The sequence below is a fragment of the Tigriopus californicus genome, chromosome 1 (genome assembly GCF_007210705.1).
Source record: "Tigriopus californicus strain San Diego chromosome 1, Tcal_SD_v2.1, whole genome shotgun sequence".
Classification (NCBI taxonomy): domain Eukaryota; kingdom Metazoa; phylum Arthropoda; class Copepoda; order Harpacticoida; family Harpacticidae; genus Tigriopus; species Tigriopus californicus.
In genome coordinates, this window is record NC_081440.1 from 14,244,128 (window position 1) to 14,264,786 (window position 20,659).

The 20,659-nt window shown below is 43.8% G+C and overlaps 3 protein-coding genes across 7 annotated transcripts in view; 1 reads left to right on the top strand and 2 right to left on the bottom strand.

The window, feature by feature from the left end:
* The first annotated feature begins 1,807 nt into the window (after window positions 1-1,807).
* LOC131888723 (endoplasmic reticulum aminopeptidase 1-like) lies at window positions 1,808-20,173 on the top strand. Of its 3 annotated transcripts, none has more exons than XM_059237663.1 (13): window positions 2,839-3,164; window positions 5,125-5,342; window positions 14,968-15,129; window positions 15,205-15,652; window positions 16,582-16,982; window positions 17,061-17,295; window positions 17,361-17,811; window positions 18,151-18,277; window positions 18,342-18,528; window positions 18,615-18,836; window positions 18,900-19,172; window positions 19,245-19,467; window positions 19,965-20,173. In XM_059237663.1, exons 2-13 carry the CDS (start codon window positions 5,228-5,230, stop codon window positions 20,130-20,132), a joined length of 3,012 nt encoding a protein of 1,003 aa, XP_059093646.1. In that variant the 5' UTR covers window positions 2,839-3,164; window positions 5,125-5,227; the 3' UTR covers window positions 20,133-20,173. The 3 variants fall into 3 exon arrangements, with proteins under 3 accessions (XP_059093631.1, XP_059093646.1, XP_059093640.1); XM_059237657.1 differs by having other exon boundaries at window positions 5,138-5,342; XM_059237648.1 differs by lacking the exons at window positions 2,839-3,164; window positions 5,125-5,342 and adding an exon at window positions 1,808-1,983.
* On the bottom strand, window positions 5,797-13,092 carry LOC131888745 (coronin-2B-like). 3 transcript variants are annotated; one of them, XM_059237674.1, is made up of 9 exons: window positions 12,675-13,092; window positions 10,423-11,178; window positions 9,489-9,652; window positions 8,776-8,934; window positions 8,157-8,271; window positions 7,342-7,474; window positions 6,952-7,278; window positions 6,619-6,884; window positions 5,797-6,545 (listed from the first exon to the last, which is right to left on the bottom strand). In XM_059237674.1, the coding sequence occupies exons 2-9, from the start codon at window positions 10,693-10,695 to the stop codon at window positions 6,090-6,092; spliced, it is 1,893 nt and encodes a 630-aa protein (XP_059093657.1). In that variant the 5' UTR covers window positions 10,696-11,178; window positions 12,675-13,092; the 3' UTR covers window positions 5,797-6,089. The 3 variants fall into 3 exon arrangements, with proteins under 3 accessions (XP_059093657.1, XP_059093672.1, XP_059093665.1); XM_059237689.1 differs by lacking the exon at window positions 12,675-13,092 and adding an exon at window positions 12,369-12,386; XM_059237682.1 differs by lacking the exon at window positions 12,675-13,092 and adding an exon at window positions 11,329-11,471.
* Window positions 20,174-20,264: 91 nt separating the features above from the next.
* LOC131888767 (nucleolar protein dao-5-like) overlaps window positions 20,265-20,659 on the bottom strand; it is a gene marked incomplete in the record, with an annotated part of 1,996 nt that continues 1,601 nt past the window's right edge. The window contains 1 exon segment of the mRNA XM_059237700.1: window positions 20,265-20,659. Coding sequence (XP_059093683.1) covers window positions 20,647-20,659 — 13 coding nt within the window.

Sequence of the window (20,659 nt, forward strand, 5' to 3'; positions counted from 1 at the left end):
GAGCCTTGCTCCAGGAGCAACTCAACAGCAAAGCACCAGCGACCTCAGAGCAAACCCTAGTATGTAATCTGAAATGTTCTTGGCAAGGAATCTTGCCAGACGTCCTGGAAGAAATATATACTAGAATACCTAAACGAATGCGAAAATGCATTTGACGGTAAGGCCGCCATAATGGGATATAAATCATAGTTTGTACTTCAAATATGGGTGATTCATTTAAAAGCTGTGATGAGTTTTAATACCACCGTCAATTCTTGGACATGCTTTATACCTATCCATAAGAATATGGATCTTTAGTAATACAGTGAAATATAGGAACATCCTAAAAAATCATGATAAAAGGTTTTGTCCGAATTGTTCCTATAACCGAACTTTGCCTTTTCTGGTGGATTATGATGCAGATGTAGTAACTGATGACTCTAATAAGTGCAATAAGCAATGTTAGTCCATAAACTCACTCTGTTTTATTTTTCAGTGAAGAAGCATTTTTTCTTCTTTGGTCTTGTTCGCTTGACAAAAGTACTATTTCTTCAATTTCTTAAAATGACTGGCTATTCACGAAATGTTGTAGATTTAGATTAGAAAGGAAATTCTACATGGCATTTTTTTCTTTGATTGTTCGATTTTTTTGTGAGATTGTAAGGTTATACTATTGTAACTACCCTCTGAGCAACTTAGATTAAATTACTTTATTGCTTTCACATGATTTTTATTTTTCTCGCATGTTCTCAAAAGAGGTCAGAATGTTATACCATGTCACTTAGAACACAATTAAATGTATAATTTTTGAAAACGTGTTTATAATCATCAAAAGTACACTTAGTTCACGAACTTCTAGAAATATGGATTACACACGAGCTGCTCTCAGCCAAAGCAAATCTGAGCCACTTTTCGAATTGTAGTAATAAGATAAGGAAATAAGATCTCTTCAACTAAAGAAGGGTCATATACTATTTACTTGTAAAGTGGTTCGTTTAGAAGTTATATTATCAAAAGCTCAAGTAGCTGAGCAAGAGCAAACCGAAAATTCTAATTTCATGTACGTAGTGCTTAATACATAACTTTGACCATATCTGATGAGATCTCTGAGCATGGTAGTGGGCTCAAACTTGGTCTAGTTCATTTGTTAAACAAGATCTTGTGACTGTATTCACTAGTTATTTGGAATAAAGTGAACGGTTTAAGAGATATGAAATTTTTACTTCCATTCGCAATCCACATTTCTAGAAGTCCGTACTTAGTTACGAATTCGCTAGAATTCTGAAAACAATACAAACAACAAATCAAGCAAGTTTTTGGGCTAGCATTCCATAAGGCAATGTAACCAAAGTTATGTCTTGTGATTTTCTGAGCAAGATAAATGCCAAAATGTGTTTTAGTACATTATAGAAATTTGATGGGGCTTTTGACCACCGTGTGTCTCTGTATAAGATCATAAATTCATTTGTGAAATATTTCTGTATTCGGTATTCAATAAATGGGACCTAAACCTGGAAATGTAAAGCAATAGTGGTTCATGTACTCTGTCTGTGGAGGAAGAATTACTTTTCATCCACATACCGTAATCAAAGTATTATTTACACTAATGAGGCATCATTTACATTAAATTACAGGAAACTAGATATCAATTCTATGCCTGTTTACAGAAACAAATTTGTTTTGAACATTGTCGTCGTTTCGATCGTTCACCATTTTTTTTCGCTTTCATTTCTGTTAGCAATTGAAAAGATCTCTGGAGCACAAGTGTTCAATTTCGAATCTCGACCGATTTCAGTACTCTCAAACATTACATGACAAGGTTTAGTGATGATATATGTACCCACTTCTAACTCCGTGTTAGATTTGCTGGCATAAAAACAATGAACAAATGGAACAACTCCGAAGAATTGCCACTTTCCGCATCAACTGGGAACAGTGCGAATGTGCGAAGTATTGGCTATCGCACCTTACAAGAAGAAGAGCACCACGACAATTCTTTGAATGGTAGGTACTGAAAACACTCTACAGTGTAGTCAAAAACAAATTCTGTATTCATCGATACGAAATGCTAACCTGGAACTTGGACTGACATTGAAAGGATTCTTCAAGAGAACTGTTTTTTTTTGGTACTGAATGAATACAAATTGAATGGTCCTTGCTTTTTTTGGTCATGCTCTCGCTTTGAAGAAGTTTCTTTCAAACAGATATTTTGCATGAACATAGAAATGTGGTTTGGCTGGGCTTCGTTGTGGTCCACCTTGTTTGAAGTTGGATTGCATGTTCCCAAATCATGGACAAATTTTGGCATAACTCATGAGGGCAGCCCAGATTATACAGATCGAGTACCATAGTTTTGCATTCATGCCAGGTATGCAAGTCATTCAAAGCTAACATATTTATCAAATCATACCCACCAAAACGCATCCACACATAACATTGACCAATGTGAAAAAGTGTCAAGTTCGAAGGTTTTGAAAGTGAATTTTGTTCAACATCGATGTATTTTGTCGTCACGCAACGTTTGGAGGTTGATCACATCACTTTCCTTAACTTTCTCGAGAAGATGCTTCTTCATTAGACCCTTGGGTGTTTGGAACGCATAGGAAAAGGCCGTCTAGGATTGTTCCCGTTCACCAATCAGTATTCAAGAGCAGACGCTTTCTTCAATTTAGTACCGGCCTATACATTGTGTGGACGAAGGTGGCTTTCGGAGGATTCCTGAAAGACGACGTCCTTTTCGGAGTCAGTCAGTCAGTCTCCTTCTCCGTTTCTCTGAATCCTGCGCTCTTTCCGTCCAGTAACACAGTAGGAGCGTGGAACAGCCGCCGAGAAGATCCACTTTTTAGCTTGTGTTCATCCATGGCTAGGGCCTTGTTTGCATGGGGGAGAAACTCATAAAGAGGAACAAGAACTGTCTCCTTTTAGTCGAGTCGGGTTCGGCTTCAAAGGAGGAAGTGATGATGTGATTATTAGAGTTATGTGCAATAGAGTGGGACACGTGGTCAGTTTTAAGCCTTAGTGTTTGCCAAAGGAATAAGACTTGCTTTTTCGTGAAGGAACGTGATCAAATACTTGGTGAAAAAAAAGATAGACGAGAAGCAGATATTGAACTTCTGGCTTCGTCGGTTGCGAGAGGAAAAAGAAGAGATACTTGGTTGGAACTTGGCTTCCGGACTAAAACTGAGGTTGGTGGAACGATTATCGAAACGAAATGTGCCAATATTGGAGGAAGATTGAAACGTACTATGAGGGTTTGACTCTGGTATTTTTTTCTCAAACATATGTGGCCCATATTTGGGTTTTTAGTATGAAGAAGTCAGACACGAATGACCGTGTTTTTGTCCCTCATTGATGTTGATATGTATCTGCACATAGAAAGGACGGATCCTCTTGGCAAGAGTGTCCTCCCCAACATTCCAAATAGAGTACGAGTCCCGTGCTTCCAATTAATTATCCTCTTGGGTCTTGACAATGGAAAGAAATCTCGGCTTTGTTCCCAGCCAGAAGTGCAAATCTTGGAGCCATTCCAGTTCATGATGGGTTCCACAGAAAGGAACCTGCATTGGCTTATAGTTCGCGACCTCGATGGAGCGACAAACTTGGAACTGTTGGCAAATTCAATTAGCTCAAATTGCTTCGGAACATGACAGCCTAACCCTCACGGTTCGACGGCAATACTCGCAGACAAGTAAGACTAGCTAGCACCTGCGTCTGTCCGTCGAGTGAAACAAAAGCACCCACATGCATGCAGCCAACATGTTCCAAATTAGTTAGGCTCGATCGTAGTTGATCCACGTTCTTCTACCAAAGTCATGCCAAGATCGATCGTCTCATATCTGCGTGCTGTGACACTTTTGGACGAGAAAAAGATCCACGTACCAAATACCGTAGCATGGCACAAGAGTGATCATGGCTTAAAAAGGTGTTTGTAGCCATTCTTTAACATCTGGGAGAGACTTACTTTATATTATTTTTTATGTGTAAGCCATTCGTTTCGAGGACCAAAATGCAAATGGCCCAACGTTGATGAAAAAATTCCAATCATGAAAAGATACTGGAATTGGAATTTCACTTCTGATGGGGGGAGACTAAATTTAAAGATATGCTACACCTTCAGCATAAGAGAGGTCTTGAAAATGACTTAGCACTCCATTTCGGATCCGGTTTGATTTTATGCCTGACGAGGCACAAGTTCAAAGTGCATTCGGAACCTCCCTTAGGAAGGATCCTGGTTAGGGAAGGGGCTTGTTAAGTCTCAAAGAAACAGAATAACAAGACGGCTCTCTCCTTTCTCCTCGAAAACCAACAACCAGAGAGGAAGGATGAGAGGGGGGGTTGCCCATTAAAGTTCCGAGATAATGTGCTCACCGGCTTTACGTCTGTTCCTAGCACTGGGTAAAAAATACCCCTCTATGATTCCCTAGCTATCTAAAACATATTCATGGTGGCCAAGTGGTGCTTTGAGTTGATGACTTCACATCTTGTGAAACGAGAATTGGAGATCTCATCTTAAGGTCCAATTATCTGGGCCAACTCAAGGCAGTGCCGGTTGTTGGGCTTTGAATATAAAGATTTACCAAGTCGAAGCCATGGAGGAGTAAACCGCAAAGAAGTACTGCCTTCCCCCCAGCATCTTCCCTAAGCTGTCACCCTCCCAAAGCTCGATCTAGTCTTTAGGCTGCCAGAAAAGAAATGTGAACCTGGGAACATCCTGATCCACAAGGTTCTTCAATGAACCATTAAATAGCTCTTTACGGAATGAAGGGAAACTTCCGAAAGTAACGGGCAAGTTCTGGGTACATAACTCGTTTCTTCAATCGGGTATCGAGGGGATATGCCATGCTCTGTTTGTTGCAGTCATGCATATTTCAAGACCTCTGAGCATTCGAGTTCTTAGTTCAGTTCGACAAAGAAGCCTGAAATGGCACTATCTGCAATCAAGTGGAATTAACCTGGAACGTCAGGAGAACTGGCGATTAAATTCCAAGCCTGCCCCTTGGCTAGTGCCTTTCTTCAAAAGCAAATACTTTTGTATGTGGCAACCCTGAATTTTGGAGATCAGGCCACTTGCTTCGGATTGCCATGGAACGAGGAAAATTAGTGTACTGTAGATCCCAGACTCGGCACTGGCACATTTCGTTTCAGTATTTTACATTAGCAAAGGTGCCACCACCAGTGACCGTGTCTAATCCTTGCCAACCAGTGAAGAAGCCATGCATCAGTATTCAAGCGAAACTTTCATGTTAACATGACCAAAGCCGGAGTGAGTTTGAACATGAAGAATACTTACATCAAAGCCGATGACTTCCAGCAAAACGAGCTCCGCGTAGCCACAATCGCAGCCTTGAGCCAACAGATGCAAAGTAAGTATTTGGCATGGATCCATGTTTCGAGAATGGTTCTGGAACCCAATGCTAAGAACAACCTTCCCGGAATTGCAGTTGTCAATAGCAGAATTGGGAAAGACCGTGGGTAAGTGTGGGTTTTAGGTACTCTCGACGTCACCTCTCTTGACCCTGACATTTTCGTTGGAGCATTTAATCCCAAAAGTGAACCACATTTTCAGGCTGAAAGCATTATTTAGACTTGCCCTCCTTCTTTGAGCAAAAGATAAATCTAGAGAATACCATTGTTGAGGGTACGGTGGAAGTTCAGTGATGCGGAAACCATGTTGGGAGGGAACAGAATACTTCCTCATTTTGATTGTTTTGTTCCATGTGTTCCACTTCTCTCATTGATTGCTTTCCTCCCCTTTTGTGTCCTAGACAGATGGAGAAAGAGATACGGAGAAAGGTGCGCATCGTAAGCAATGAGCTCTACGGATATTAAGTAGTTTTATTCCATGTTCGCATATCACACATTGGGGTACGGTATACGGTTACGATACTAAATGGATAATATTTAAAGCTAGTTGTACTCCCGATCCTTCGGCCACCTTTCACTGGCGAGATCGCTTCATGGTTCACGGGAATAAATGCCAGTGGCTGACCAGAACAAAAATCTAAACCTCCAAAGAGCTTGGCAGACTTGAATGTTGTACCAAATGACATGAACGAGCTTTCCCAAGGGCAAAACTGAACGATTTTGCCCTTTGTGCTATGGACAGAACTTCAGTGTGGTGATTGATCCAAGATGCTTCTATCTCCGATCAAAGGTGATGTGGTTCCATTTCCATTCACTTGTGACAACTTGAGACGTTCCTCGAGGTGCTGTATCTTTCGATCCTTAACCGATAACTCGGCCCTTAGGTTCTCAATCTCGGATTTCTGCTCTTCCACCATAGTTCGAAGGTCGTCTTCGTTCTCGATATCTTTATTGTCCCTCATATTGTTCCCGCCAAACCTTGACGTAAGGGATCGAACTGTGGTGGATCCCGAGGGTATGTTCGTCTTATATATCGTATCCAGGTCAACATCCAGTGGGGATTGAGGCCGAGGATTAGATCCGGGTTGATGACCAGAGATCCACTTCCGCTGAACCTCTTGGAACTTGGTATTCTGATAAGTCTTCTGATATTTTTCGTGAGCCAGTTTTGCTCCATCGAGTGCGGTTTGGTAGTTGTTCTCCTAGATCAGAGTGATTATTATTCATTAGCATCATCCCGAAACATGTTCCTCACGTATGCAACTCCGCCCAAACCTGTTTGTTCTTGTACGAATCTGCGCCTAGTGGACGGTGGTCCATTTGGGGACTCTGTGGGATATCTGGACGACGATCCATGGGTCGATAATCCGGCTTGGTTTCCTCCGATAAAAACATGAATTTCCGATCATTATTCCGGTCCGATACCACAATGGCATTCTCTGAGGGCTTATAGACCACAGGTTTGTACGTTCGGACGCGAGTGCCAGATCGTAGAGACATTAGCAAAGGGTAGGCGTTCTTTCCGGTGGCCCATTCGTCCGCTGAAACAATAGATAGGTAACGTCAATTTTCTTCTAAACATTTGATTAGGTTCAATAAGTAGACTACCTGTTAACGAAGGGGTGGGAGCTGCTGTTTCAGGATAGATGTCATCTTGGAACATTTCCGACTTTCGTGGAACCACCATGGAAATGGGTTCAATCAGGTCTTTGGTGGCGTGCAGTTTATAGAAGCGGAATATTTCACAATGTGTCGTATCGCAACCTCTCTTAGGTAGGATCCCAAAACCTCGCTGAGGAGCTCCCGAGATGAATTGGCTTAGATAGAAACAATACGGAGCTTCGTCAATCATTTCGTAATATCGCACATTCCCATCTCCTTTGCCCCCCACATAAACCATTTTGGTATCGTGATCGTAAAATGGATACAGTACGCCTGAAATGAATGCGATAAGGTTTCAAATGCATTCCAAGTGGGACAGAAATCGCAAATTCATACCCGACGAAGAGTCAATGTTCTCCATAGCCAAGGGCTCCGAGAGGTCATTTTGAGACCAGATTCCGTATTGCCGATCCGAGAATTTGGAGAATCCAGTGGTGAATAACCGTCCCGTGTCTCCTAAATACACAACCTGAAAAAAAGTAACCAAAAAGTCAGTCAATTTCCCAGGTGCAACAAGATGAATGGAACTACCCAAAATCTTGTTTACAGAGTCGTCTGATTTGAGTCTGATTTTGTCACGCATTTACACTCTACTCTTGCCTGATTTTCAAACATATTTCAAACGAGAGAGAGAGAGAGCGGAGGAGGGCAAATCTGACTTAATTTATGGACTTGTCTTGTTAAAAGGCTTAGAAATGGAAGGATCCGCCAAAATTCTCGTGGCTAACTGGCTGGTTTAGCAAATGCAAGACATCTTTTGGCATTGACCTGCCGGAGAAAGCCTAACTGCCCGATGCGCTCTCTGAAATACTGCTGTCGGAATTAGGTAAGGAATATGTTGAGATCAATTACTTTGACGAGGATCGACATTTGTGCGCGAAGCAAGACGAAGTGTTCCAAGTCCCCCGTGGAGCTTGAGATAAAGTGCAAAGCATTTCTGGAGAATTAAAATATCTGGCATGTTTTCGAGATAATTATGGGCGAACACTCCAATGATAGGGGGTTCTCCTGCCTCTGCCACACATTCCTCCATTAAAGATGCGCTGAAAGTGTGTTGGGGAAATTTCCATCCGGAACTCGCATTTCCCATTCACTTTGAAGCTCTCATTCAAAGTAGGCTTTGTTCCTCTTCATTCCCATCGCTTTCTTACCTTGCTGGCCTTGGTTCCTTTGTGACAGTCACCCTGACGTAGAACTTCCCCAGATCGTGGGTCAATGATCCGGATGAGCTTATCCTTGCTCGTAGTAGCCAAGAGAGATCCATTCCTACAAGAAGATATTCATGGGAAATGTTATTGGGTCATAAAAATGTTTTATGTTCAAAAGGGAAGCAATTTGCCCCGTCCAGGATCAAAGAGATCCGTTGAGAGCCAAACATGATGAAGCAGTGTTGGTCTAAAACTGAAGTCTTCAATTGAGATTGATGCGCTGAGCGCGTGGATCATAATTATCACACAAAATAGAGTTCATCAAATGTTGCAGTGTTAAGATAACTATGAACTGAAACACGAAGCTGAATCGTAGCCAAGTCAATTGTATAACCTAGAAGGTACCACTCAACCATCATCATCAACAACAACACTTCGGTCCCGTTGTTTGTGTCTGAAAGGAGACACCATTAGCCAATTATAGTTGTGAGACATAGTAATAGAATTGAATTCTGTTATGGCTGGCTGATGATTGATTTGAAGAGGAGGGATACGTTTGCATGTTTGCTAACTCGAGGAGTCTGAAGAGAGGTTCTTTGAAGGATTGATCATATTTGTTCACCTGTTGAATGACATCGAGTAGATGGTGTCCACATGACAGTCAATGATGTTCACGGCATGACCCTTGGCAATATTCCACACAATTATGGTGTGGTCGTAGCCAGCACTGAGCAGAATATTTTCGGCCGTCGGATGCCATTCCAAGTACATCACTCGTCGTCTGAAAACATGAAGAAAATAACCAATGTCAGTTGGAGGAAAATAGTACCTTGATGAATGACCGAGAGATGCAAATATGCCACGACAGACTGGTTTTACAAGGTCCGGGTTTGATATTGAAATGCATGCCGCCTTTCGTGTTCTGATGTCATCGATGGTTCGGCAAGGCCATAAATCTATCCAGCAACCGGTTGTTAGTAGCTATTTTTTTGTTCTGCGGTGCTTTAAATCTTGTTGACGTCTTGGCGCGGCAAATTATTTTGTAAATAGTGATGTGGTAATCAATCCTCTCGTGCATCAACATCGAGTTCGTATGGCTTAAGCTTTCAAGCAATGACAGGACAATCTCATTACGTGGCTTTCCCACAATTACCTCGAAAAACAAAAGCCTAGCCTGTTTGGCATCATTATGTATGCTACAGTCTTACGCAGTGAATATAAATATCATCGTCATCATCATCATCATTGCGAGTGGGGGATGGAATGGAGGGCATAGATTACCCAATGCCATAAACTGTGCGTATGGAAATAAAAAGCAAGTCTGTTCCCTCTCACCTGTGACCTTGGAGTTCGATCAAAAAGTCGTCCAGATCCTTGGACAAGCCTCCATCCGGAATGTACCATAGCTTAACGGTACAATCCTCCGAAGCACTGGCAATGATGTTGTCATTGAATGGATTCCATTTGATGTCCAAAACATTCTTTGTGTGTCCTGTCACCTGGAAAAAAAGAAGAATACGCCCACATTGAGCAAGGTAGGGAAATTTCTATTCATGAAGCTTTACGCTTTCAAGGTTCAGCTTGACATTGCTTCGATTTACGCGCTTTTCTTGATTTGATCTCAGAGTCAGGGATGCTAATTAAACGCTCTCAAGGCCAATTACGTGGAACGCAACCCTCATAATTGATGTCATCCATCACCATTTTTCAAATAAACCTGCCATTTCCTCGTGCAAGAATGGAATGGGGGGAAAATTTTAGAGATCACGCGATTGTTTTGTTGTGAAATTTGATATTTGCTGGCGCCGAATAATGCGGAAATCCAGCAACAGCAGCTTCTGGAGAAAGAAGTCGAACTTCTCCTCGCTCTAAGCTATTCACCTAAATCAACGAGGGTAACAACAAGAGAAGGAAGGGGGAAGTTTCAGCCAACTGCAAATGATCTTTCGAACCCTAGCCAAATGTACTAGTGCATATCAACGATTACTTCGCTGATGATGGCATGTGTGTGGGAGGGTGATCAACTCGATTTCATGGCTAATCCGGATTTCCTGGCCAATTCCATCCTGGGAGTCATAACGTCTCAAGATAAACAAGTTGTTTCTCAACGCTCCATTCGTATTCTTGTGGGTTTCACAAGAGATTCATCCGAGGCCAAGTACATGTTATTAATCTGATTGAAAGAATATCTTGCTCAGATTGTGCATGTTCAGCTAAAAACAAAAGAATATCTAAATCATGTCAGGCTGAATATGCTGAACGATCCTACCTTGCCCGCGGCATAATCCGCTCGTCCCATCTTCTCCAAAGGTAGCACTATGAAACTGCCTCCACCCCCGACTTCCACCACACAAGCCAGGAATTTCGGATTCGTGGCGCAAAAATTTGAGTCATGGGCGTTCCGGGTGATCTTGATGTTCTCGTAGCAATGGGGTCGCTTGGCTGGAGCGCCATAAACATGGCGAAATTTGGAGGATCGAATCCCGCGGAAATTCATCTTGCCTCGTCCACCCGGTTTCTGGCATTCACTTGTGTCCAACATGATTCTTCTTGATCACTCACTGACTTCTCGTTTCTTTTCACGATCTTAGGAGCACATCGTACGCCGTCTCGAGTTCACCCTGGACTGAGGAGCAGCTACTATTTCCAGCAAATCCGTGTTTAAGCTTGACTGGCTGGAGAAGTTTCGTTTCGCCGAGTGCGGACTACGTATTATTCGTTTCGTTCGGAGGAGTTTGGCTTAACAGAACTGCAAGTTGACGAGTCGAGTGTCAAATGTTGGGAGTGAGATTGAGGGTGGTAAGCGTGTGGATTGTAGTTTGGATGCGAATTCCCTCTTCGGGTTTAATTCATGGAACAATATGGGACACACGATGGGAGGTTGCCAGGGGGCTTATAGTAGGCCAGCGATCCAGGGAAGTTTGAGTTGTCTCGTTGGGTTGCTCGTCCTATTATTTGAGTTTCTTGACATGTGTTTGAGTAAGTGTGAGTGCGCTCTCGGGGAACGAGATGAGACGTCCTTGCTCTGGAAAATGAAAAATCGACATGATGTCTTGTCGAACAAATAGGGTCGAGGGAGGGATTAATCCTTCGTCTACGCTACAAGATGGCCTTGGACGGCATCATATCAGTTCGGTGGACTTCAAATGTATTCTTATCGCGAATATTGTCTCACCTTGTTCAGTATCTTGCACCAAAACAAACATGGGGTTTTCTTTACCCAGAGAGATTTCTCTCTAAGTCACACAAAAACAATTCAAGTTGACATGGAAGCCGCAAGATGCGAACTGATGACTCACCGAATCCTCAAGGCAACGTCGTTCCCTCCTTCCTTCCTTCCTTCCCTCCTCGGTTCTGTCTTTCTTTCTCGCTCTCTTTCTCCTTTTCCCTCTGCTTCTCGCATTGTCTCTACTATTTGTCCCTCCTCAACATAATTTTCCCTCCTCGTTTGCGTGGTCCCAGTCCGCGCCCTTTGGGTGGATGGACTGTACATAACGCAAGTCTGCGCAGGGGATACACCCGCTGAAGAGCGAACCAGTTAGGGACCGAGAGGGGCCGAGACCGGGTGGTTGGTCCCTCTAGGTTCCATGGTTCACGCCAGTCGTGCTTTAAGCACGTTCTGTGTCTCTCTCCCTCTCAATGTTCCTCTCCAATCTCATCAAAATGCGCCTTCAATGCTCAAAAGGACCAAATGTCATGCAGCCGTCGTTCGCCATTTCAGTCTCCAAGGGGATTTCTCTCGTTTGGACCAAAGGGCCCTCGTCGGTCGTGCCTCCAAGGGGAACCATCAGAAAAAGAGTACTACAAAGAGGCATAAATCTTGTTCCACAGGTCAGAAGGATCATTTGCCCTGAACATTGTCCGTCTCTTTGGCCTTGAAGGTGTTTGAACGGACGAGAGAGGCGTACTGATTGAGTGAGAAAGGCCCAGACCAATTTCTCCATTTGCCCTGTGGCATCTACCCCATTCATTACTCACATCCAACAAGACAATGAATCTTTTTCCCACTTCTTCATCGAAGTGAACCCTTCTCTTTTTTCCCAACTCAATCAGAAGCCCGCTGATATATTAAACCCAACGAAAGAGCGTCAGAGCGTTGTCCCAAAAGGGATCTAAAGCTCGCACGAGGATGGAGACCCGCCATTCGTTCCCTCTTCTTGCCAAAATGCTTTCCAAGAAGAGGCACTCCTAGCAACCGCCTGTCGATATACTTACTACACATGGAGACCTCCAACTCCTCCCTCAACCGCTTCAGGTCCAGTGGTGCAATTGTGAGCGAGTGAGTGAGTGAGTGAGCGAGGTTAGCAGAGCAGATTTGCTTGTTAAACTTTTCCGGCCATTCATAGCAACTTGTACAAGTTTGATGGACCAATTACAACCCGTCACACTCGTGGACTCCGGAGGTCAGAGCCAGCCATTGTTCTTGGCTAGCCTCCATCACAAAGGCAGTCAATGCCTCCTCATGCCAAGCGGAAAGTGGAGAAAGGAACATGCTGGACTGAGATGACCTTCTCTTCTTACCTTTGAAGTCGACTCGATGTCGAAGGTTTATGATGGTTTGCACCGTGAACTCTCTGGTTGTTTCAAGATAAACACCATGTACCACTCTGAATGAATACACACGCTTTTCTTGACTGCTTGTCTTCGTCGTTGTCTTCTTCTTCAAGTCACACTATTACCAGTGGAGATCGTTGATCTGGCAGTAGTTAGTCATCCTCGTCATCATAGCTTGCTCACTGCCATGGATGAACTCCTACCGTAGTGGAGCAGTCCCTACCTCGTCCTACTACTACTACTACTACTACTACTACTACTACTACTACCACTACTCCTTCTACTAGAGCTCGAACAACAGTTGTATCATTGACTTCATCATGCACTCTGTACTCTCAGCTTGAAGGGCTCTTCTTCATCCTCTCTCAAGCAAGCACTGGTTCGAGAAAGAAGCGCTCAACACTCATTGGCTTGATGGGATGGGGAGTTAGTGGTATACTCACTCTCCCCTTCTCAAGGGTAGGTACTCGTACTTGTACATGCAATACGTAGAGTCCCCTCGGCTTTTATGAACGTACAAACGAAGATGAAACGCCATATGACAACAAACGACAACACCAAACAGAAGCTGCGTCCGGCTTTCAAGACCAATGGAAATTCACCAAGCGTGGTGTGAGACGAGATGACACTGACCAAAGCCAGACGGCCATTTGATCATTAGCATATGAGGGGTATTAAGGCATATGTTACAAGGGAAACATCACCGTATATGATCAATTGATATTTTTTTCAACTCAACCACCAGTCATACGAGATAAAAGCCAGGTACGAGAGTCTCCAATTTTAGCATCTGTCGAGTCGAAAGCTAGCTTCAGAGAGTTGTTCACCAACACACCTGGGTTGGTGATTATTTAGCGTGCATGCAGGTAAAGCCGTCATGTTGTTCTATTGCGGTACGGTCGAATCTCGCACATTTTCCAAAATGACGCCAACCAAACGACTCGAGCTCTCCTCTCTATGTTTCCACTCCTCTGTTCTATGGAGTTCCACACATTGAAGCGTGTCAAGCAACTAGTAACCACACACGACTGTGGTTGGTGGTGGGGCTGGGTTGAACTATACTCGCCCGACGCTAATAAGACACAGTTTTTCTCATAATTCATTTTGCGGTGGATGTCAGTCGACTACGAGCGTAATCAAAAAGGGAAAGAGGAATGATGGACATGAATAATTAAAAACCAGTTTGCCCTATGGGATAGGAACAAAACCCGATGATGGTCCAAGTTAGTCGTTTAAGAACTAGTTTAGAATTCTGGTTTTTGAACATGAGTTTTGTGCTTTTTGCTGATGACTCGTAATTCATTACTAGGAAGGTCACACCTTCACTTAAATGACAATACTTTCTTTGGGGTTGTCGCGCTATTCTCTGAGCTGTTCCCTTTTCCCTTGTTCCAGTTCCCAATTACCCCTCCCTTGGTCTGTTCGTTCCCCTTTTCTTGAGGGAAGAGTACCGGTAATTTTGGTACAGTATGGGTCCAGGAATGGCAAGGACAACTATGAACATGGCGAGCTAGACAGATGGAATGTGCTCCTTGACAGGCCTCAAAGACATTGTTGCGAAGACGAGCACCAACTCTTTCGCCTTTCTTGTTCCACGTCGTGCTTCCAAGTCTTCAGTACCCTCTTCATACCCGAGTTGATGGTCTCCGGTGTCCTCTTCATGTATTCTGGGGCTTTGGGAAGGAGAGGAGAGTTCCTTTGAGGTTGTCCCACTCCTCGGTGGACGTGGAGCGTGGAACCTGGCTGGATGTTTTCCCCGGGCCTTCTTTGTCCTCTTGGGGTGTCTGTGGGAGACTGACTTACTACCACGAACTATATCGAACTCAGTCGTGGAACTTGTTCCTCTGGTGGATGAGAAGATGCTGTAGTCGAGGAGCTTTCCTCTTCCTCTTCTTCTCACACACTCGCACTCTTCCTTGCTCTCTTGGTGTTCCTCGTTCCATGGTTATCACAGGCATTTCCGAGGAACAAGTGAGTTAGCGATAGAGCGCTCAAAAAAAAACGAAGCCTCCTTCCATCTTGAACGTATTTGGCAGGGCCTCGTTCTCATCTGGTTGGGGATCTGGTTTTCCCAAAGACTATCAGTGATTAGTGATAATATGTGGAGTAGTAGGAACAAAATTCTAATGGACACTGACGGAGACGATGTTGCGTTTTTGTCTGCTTCGGGTTTGTTGGAACAATGCTCATTGTGAATGGACCGCCCATCGGTCAGTGAAAGAGAACAGGGAGCTCTAAAAGGTTGTGCATTTTATTTTAGGCGACAGCAGACATGGATTGTACGCCACTTCCAAAAAGGACCTTTACGAGCAGGGACCAGTGGCCCAATGTTCCAAAGCACAGGCTATTGCCCTGACAGTCTTCGTCTTCACCGCCCTATTCCTGACCTCTTTGGCCGCCGCTTTCGTCAAACCATTTAATAGTGAGTAAATCCAAACGTTTTATGACACCTAGGAAGTGTTGTACTGATCGAAAGAAACCCCTTTTGCGTTTTCAGTCGAATGTCCGGTGGAAGAGATTGCAGAGGTGGAAGTGCCATCCGACGAGCCTGAACTAGTTGCCACCAATGGAGAAGAATTCCCTTGGGATGACATCCGACTCCCCTCTTTTATTACCCCCATTCGCTATGACATTGAGTTGACGCCGAATCTCACCACCCATTGGGTCAAGGGCATCGAGAAATTGATCTTCACCGTGAAAGAGGAGACCAATTTCATCGTGTTCCACTCCAAGAATATCACCATCACTAGTCGAACAATGAACGAACGTCTCAATGTGGAACGGATGCTGGAATATCCATTTCGAGAGCAAATCTACTTAGAGACCGATGAGTACATGGTTCCAGGTGTATCCTACGCTATTCGGCTCAAGTTCCAGTACAAGTTGTCCAAGCATTTGGAAGGATTCTACTTATCAAGATACAATAACGAGGCCGGAGAACAGAGGTATAATTTGTTTGTTGAGGCTCCATTGTCTATGTGAGATGTGTTGCTGAACCAATTGGTGCGGGAACAGTTTTCGTAATTGGACCACTATTATCTGGACTGTTCCAAAAAAGACAAATCGTACAGTAGAGGTCGAATCGATTGGCCAAATATGATTGATAACTGAAACAATCTCTGGTTTGAAGCAAGCAAGCCATGGTTTGATTGCATATAGGAAAAGTCGATTTCATCTTGTCTGGTTCCTTTGTATAGTGGTGCCACGCCTTATCACTCCACCATTTTTGATCTCTTTTTGTGGGCATGGAGACCTTTCTTGCAAATGTATTTAGTTTTGGCCCCTAAATTTGGGACCCAAATCTGCCTTAGAGAAATCAGGAGCGGTAAGCATGAATGAGTACACAAAATTAAAATGTTTGACTCACTTTGGGTCAGTCAGCTACATAAGCATTTGACAATATAACCTTGAAAGGCACTTTCTGACGATTAAATGTTATAGCGGGTTGCCCTTCATTGCAAGGGTATCTATACATTTTTCTCATTTGAGGAATATACCCGAAGTAATCAATATTTCTAAAAGTCTATGATCAATGTTAGAGAGAAATAGCTCTAGGCAATCAATGTCTTTGACGATGTTAGGAATTGTTTTTTTTTGTTGCTAAACTTAGACGTTTTGAGGTTGTGATTTATCATTGTCTCCCTTCCCTTAAAATCAAATAATCGCCCTGAAAATCAACACTCGTTTGAATCCCGATCAATAACTCACTGGAATATTCCGATGGTTTATGGCTTCACTTTTGAGCTCTGGAAATGGAACCAAATGACAATAGCATAATTAGGCTTATCGCTCAACTCGGCCATACCTGGTGTACTAGACGTCTTGCAAAACGTGAAGTCCTTGTACTAAATATCGTTTTCAAACCCTCTAAAAGGTTTTTGGCTACCTCTCACTTCGAGCCAACCTATGCTCGGCGAGCTTTCCCTTGCTTCGACGAACCGGATTTAAAAGCTAAATTCCTGATGACCATCACTCACGACACGGAGTACTCGGCCTTTTTCAACACTCCCAAGAAGGCTGTTACGGAGGTGCGTGGCAAAAATAACCTTATCCGGGATGAATTCGAAGAAACCGTGGATATGAGCACCTATTTGGTGGCTTTCGTGGTTTGCGATTTCGCCCAAGTGCATTCCATCACTCAAAAAGGCGTGAATGTGTCAGTAATTGCTGCTCCTCATAAGATTGGACAAGCCCAATTTGCCCTGGAATCCGCCACCAAGATCATGGATTACTACGACGAATTCTTCGGAATTCCTTATCCTCTGCCAAAGGAAGGTGCGATCAAAATATCTATATAACCATCTAATCCTGCTCTTCCTTCTTGCTTGACTGGAATGAGTAATTAATTCTCAGACTTGATTGCCATTCCCGACTTTGGTGCTGGAGCCATGGAGAATTGGGGCCTAATCACTTACCGAGAGACGTCTCTGCTTTATTCTGAGACCCAGACGAGTGCCGACGCCAAGCAATGGATTGCGGTGGTCGTGGCGCACGAGTTGGCTCACCAATGGTTTGGCGATCTCGTCACCATGAAATGGTGGAATGACTTGTGGTTGAATGAAGGATTCGCCAGCTGGATGGAATATCTGTGAGTCGATTTTATGAATTTGGTCTTGATCCATCATCAAAATTGGATGTCTGGTCTCTTTTCAGTGGTGTGGATCACATTCATCCCGAATGGCGAATGATGGACCAATTCTTTTTGGACATGGTGGCCCCAGCGCTCGCTTTAGATTCACTCACCACCTCACATCCAATTTCAGTGGATGTCAAGGATCCCAAAGAGATCGAGGCCATTTTTGACACCATTTCCTACAAGAAAGGGGCGGCCATTATTCACATGCTCGAGGACCTGGTGGGCGAAAAAACCATTCGAGACGGACTGACCCATTACCTGAAGGAGCATAAATTCGACAATGCGGAAACCAACGACTTGTGGGACGCCATTTCTCGTTCCTGGGACTCGGGAAAGTACGACTTCACAGTGAAAGAGATGATGGATACGTGGACCCTTCAAATGGGATATCCCTTGATTACTTTCGATCAGCAAAACGACACGAACATCTACACTATCCGACAAGAAAGATTTCTCAAGTCCATGAACGTAAGAATCAAAGTCCCTCCAAGGTTCCCTCCAAGGTTCCTCTCTGCGAAAACGGACAACCAAGAATTTAGCAGTCTCGAGCTTAGGAAGGATTATATTTATGGCCTTAGTCGTAGTTTTGAGCCTTTCGTTGGAAAAAGGGACGCCGAGAAGGCAGTGGGTCATAGTTATTGGGGCTGACGAACCATATTTATGGCCACAAGGGTAAATAGAGAGGCAGTAAAACTTTGCAATTATCTTTTCGTGCAATGAATTTGGAATGGGAACGAAAGGTCCATCCAACTCTTAGAGCAATTATTCGTCAGTGCTCCCTAAGGACCACAAAACCTTTTGCTTCAGGTCAATGACACAGAAATTCAGGAGCGACGCCACGAACAAGACGATTATCAATGGGTCGTGCCTTTGACCTTCCACACGGATCTCGAGGACTTCCCCACCCACAAGTTCATTTTGAACAAAAGCCAAAGTACGTTGCAACGAACCAGCTGTCTTGAAAATAGAGCATGTCCAACAAGGTCATTTCCTTTTAGCTATGGACTTCGAGTTTCCTGGAGACATGACATGGTTCAAGGCCAATTTGAATGGAACTGGCTTCTACCGAGTCAACTACCCCGCCAGCAATTGGGACGCCCTGATCTTGGCCCTGAACACGGACCATCGCGTGTTCACCCCCGCCGATCGAGCCCAGTTGATCAACGACGCCTTTGCACTCGCTCAGTACGACACATTGGAGTCTCAACGCGTGTCTCTACAACCACTGACCGGGCTTTACGTGATTTTGATTTCATCTTGTTGTTTTACAGGGCGGGGCTGCTGCCATCGACCAAGCCTTTGGACATGATCATGTACTTGCTGAAAGAGAACGAAATTGTCCCGTGGGCCACGGCCTTGAGACATCTGAGCGCGTGGAAAGTCACTTTACAGGAGACTGACCTTATCCCTTTGATCAACAACTTCATCCAAACCCTTATATCTCCGATCTACAACAAAGTGGGTTGGGGTGAAACAGGGGAACATATGGAAAGGTGAATGCTTAAGTTGAAGCTTCGGAGTAGTCGGTAGCATTCATGACAGAACATCCTTTGCAGACTTCTGCGGAAGCTCATTTTACGAACAGCCTTGGATGCGGATATGGAGGAGGCTCAAGAAAAGGCCGTGAAATACTTCCATGATTACAAGAACAAGAATGAGAGTGTGCCACCCAATCTGAAAGCTGTGGCGTATTCGGCGGGAGTCAAATTTGGTGGATTGGATGAATGGAAATTTGCTTGGACCATGTTCAAGGAGAGCCACATCCCCAGTGAGAAGAGTATCTGGATGCGGGCTTTGGCTAATTCTCCCCATCCTTACATTCTACAACAGTGAGTAATTTAGCGCGACTGGAAGACCACTTGCTCCTTACTCATAAACCCCTTTTTCTGGAATCAAACCAGGTATTTGGACGCTACGTTGGACCGCCAAAAGATCAAGCCCCAAGATGTGACCTCTGTCTTGGCGGGCGTGGCTAGAAATCCAGCTGGTGCCAATTTGGCGTGGCGACATGTCCAGATGCATTGGGACGAGATTTTGTCCAATTTTGGCGTGGGATCCTTTATAATTGGCTCGATTATTGAATCCACCACGTCCCACTTCTCCACCGAATTCGATTACGAACAGGTATATACAAGTTGTCGTGCATCAAGAGGCATGGTATGATCGGTGTCTTTAAAACTGCTTTCTTACAGCTATCCTTACGTTAAGATCAATTAATTTCTATTGCATGAAGAACCCTATATTTACTCATATGCTCACTCTCAAAGTTTGCATAATATACAACTAGTTAGCGAAATGTGGAAGGAGGATGAAGGTGTCGTTCTTAAGGTTGCAATATATTAGAACTTTGTTTGTAAAACACAAACGCATTACGGCCTGTTTTTAACCCATTCCTCTTTTTGTTTGCATCACTGATGAGAATAAGATTGTTTCATGACTTTTTTAAATAAACAAAATATGTTTTCACCTCGATCAGACATGGCAGAAGTGTGATGGTTTGGAGGTACGAAAGAGCTGAACCGGCCATTGCGACCATCTCTAATTTCTGCTCGACATATGATTAACACTTTTTATCTGAGATTAATTAATCATATAATTACTTTGATTGTTTCCCTAACTAGGTGCAAGATTTCTTCATACCCAGAAGAACCCATATTGGCTCTGGACAAAGGGCTTTGGATCAAAGTGAGGAGCAGATCCAGATCAACATCGAGTGGCGGCGGGATCACGAGGAGGAGATTCGTCGATGGATGCAGGCCAAAGTGGGCGCGTCGGCCAAGATTTTCTGAACCCGGGTTCCGATACCCAATAATCTGTGATTAGACCCCCCCCCAAAAAAATAAGAGTTGAAGAAAATGATATCGAAAAAGCACAAAAATGTTCTTGTTAGATACGGCCTAGAATACAATAAACAAATATGGTTAATTGTTCATTTCACATTTTATTTCTGATTTACAGACACTTACAATACTTTTTATCCGCCATGGGAGAGCATCTTCTCTTTAAATTCGTTGATCTGAACGCATTAACGGCTTTTTTTTGGTTTGCACTATTCGTGTGGCGGCAATACACATTCAAGAGACAATGGCAATGAAGTCAAAAAAGAATAAATCGAGAAGGAAGAGCCGCTAAAGAAACCCGAGGGGGGCGGTTTCTGGCCCATAAACAAAACGAGGAGGGGAGGTTGTTGGTTGGAGTGGAGAGTTCGCGCCCAAGATTGTGAGAGAATGCTTTGTGTGTCGACGAAACTGCGCTTGACTTCGAGCAGAGAAGGTGTCAGAGATCCAGGGGTTGGTCCGGTCATCATTCCGACGTC

Excerpts from the sequence above, each read along its gene's own strand:
- LOC131888723 (XM_059237648.1), top strand. The coding sequence starts at position 1,860 with ATGAACAAATGGAACAACTCCGAAGAATTGCCACTTTCCGCATCAACT. Across the intron at positions 15,130-15,204 it reads TTTCGTCAAACCATTTAATA|TCGAATGTCCGGTGGAAGAG; the intron begins GTGAGTAAATCC and ends TTGCGTTTTCAG. Across the intron at positions 17,812-18,150 it reads GATTTCTCAAGTCCATGAAC|GTCAATGACACAGAAATTCA; the intron begins GTAAGAATCAAA and ends CTTTTGCTTCAG.
- LOC131888745 (XM_059237674.1), bottom strand. The coding sequence starts at position 10,695 with ATGTTGGACACAAGTGAATGCCAGAAACCGGGTGGACGAGGCAAGATG. Across the intron at positions 9,653-10,422 it reads CGGATTATGCCGCGGGCAAG|GTGACAGGACACACAAAGAA; the intron begins GTAGGATCGTTC and ends CTTTTTTTCCAG. Across the intron at positions 8,272-8,775 it reads TACTCGATGTCATTCAACAG|GAATGGATCTCTCTTGGCTA; the intron begins GTGAACAAATAT and ends ATCTTCTTGTAG.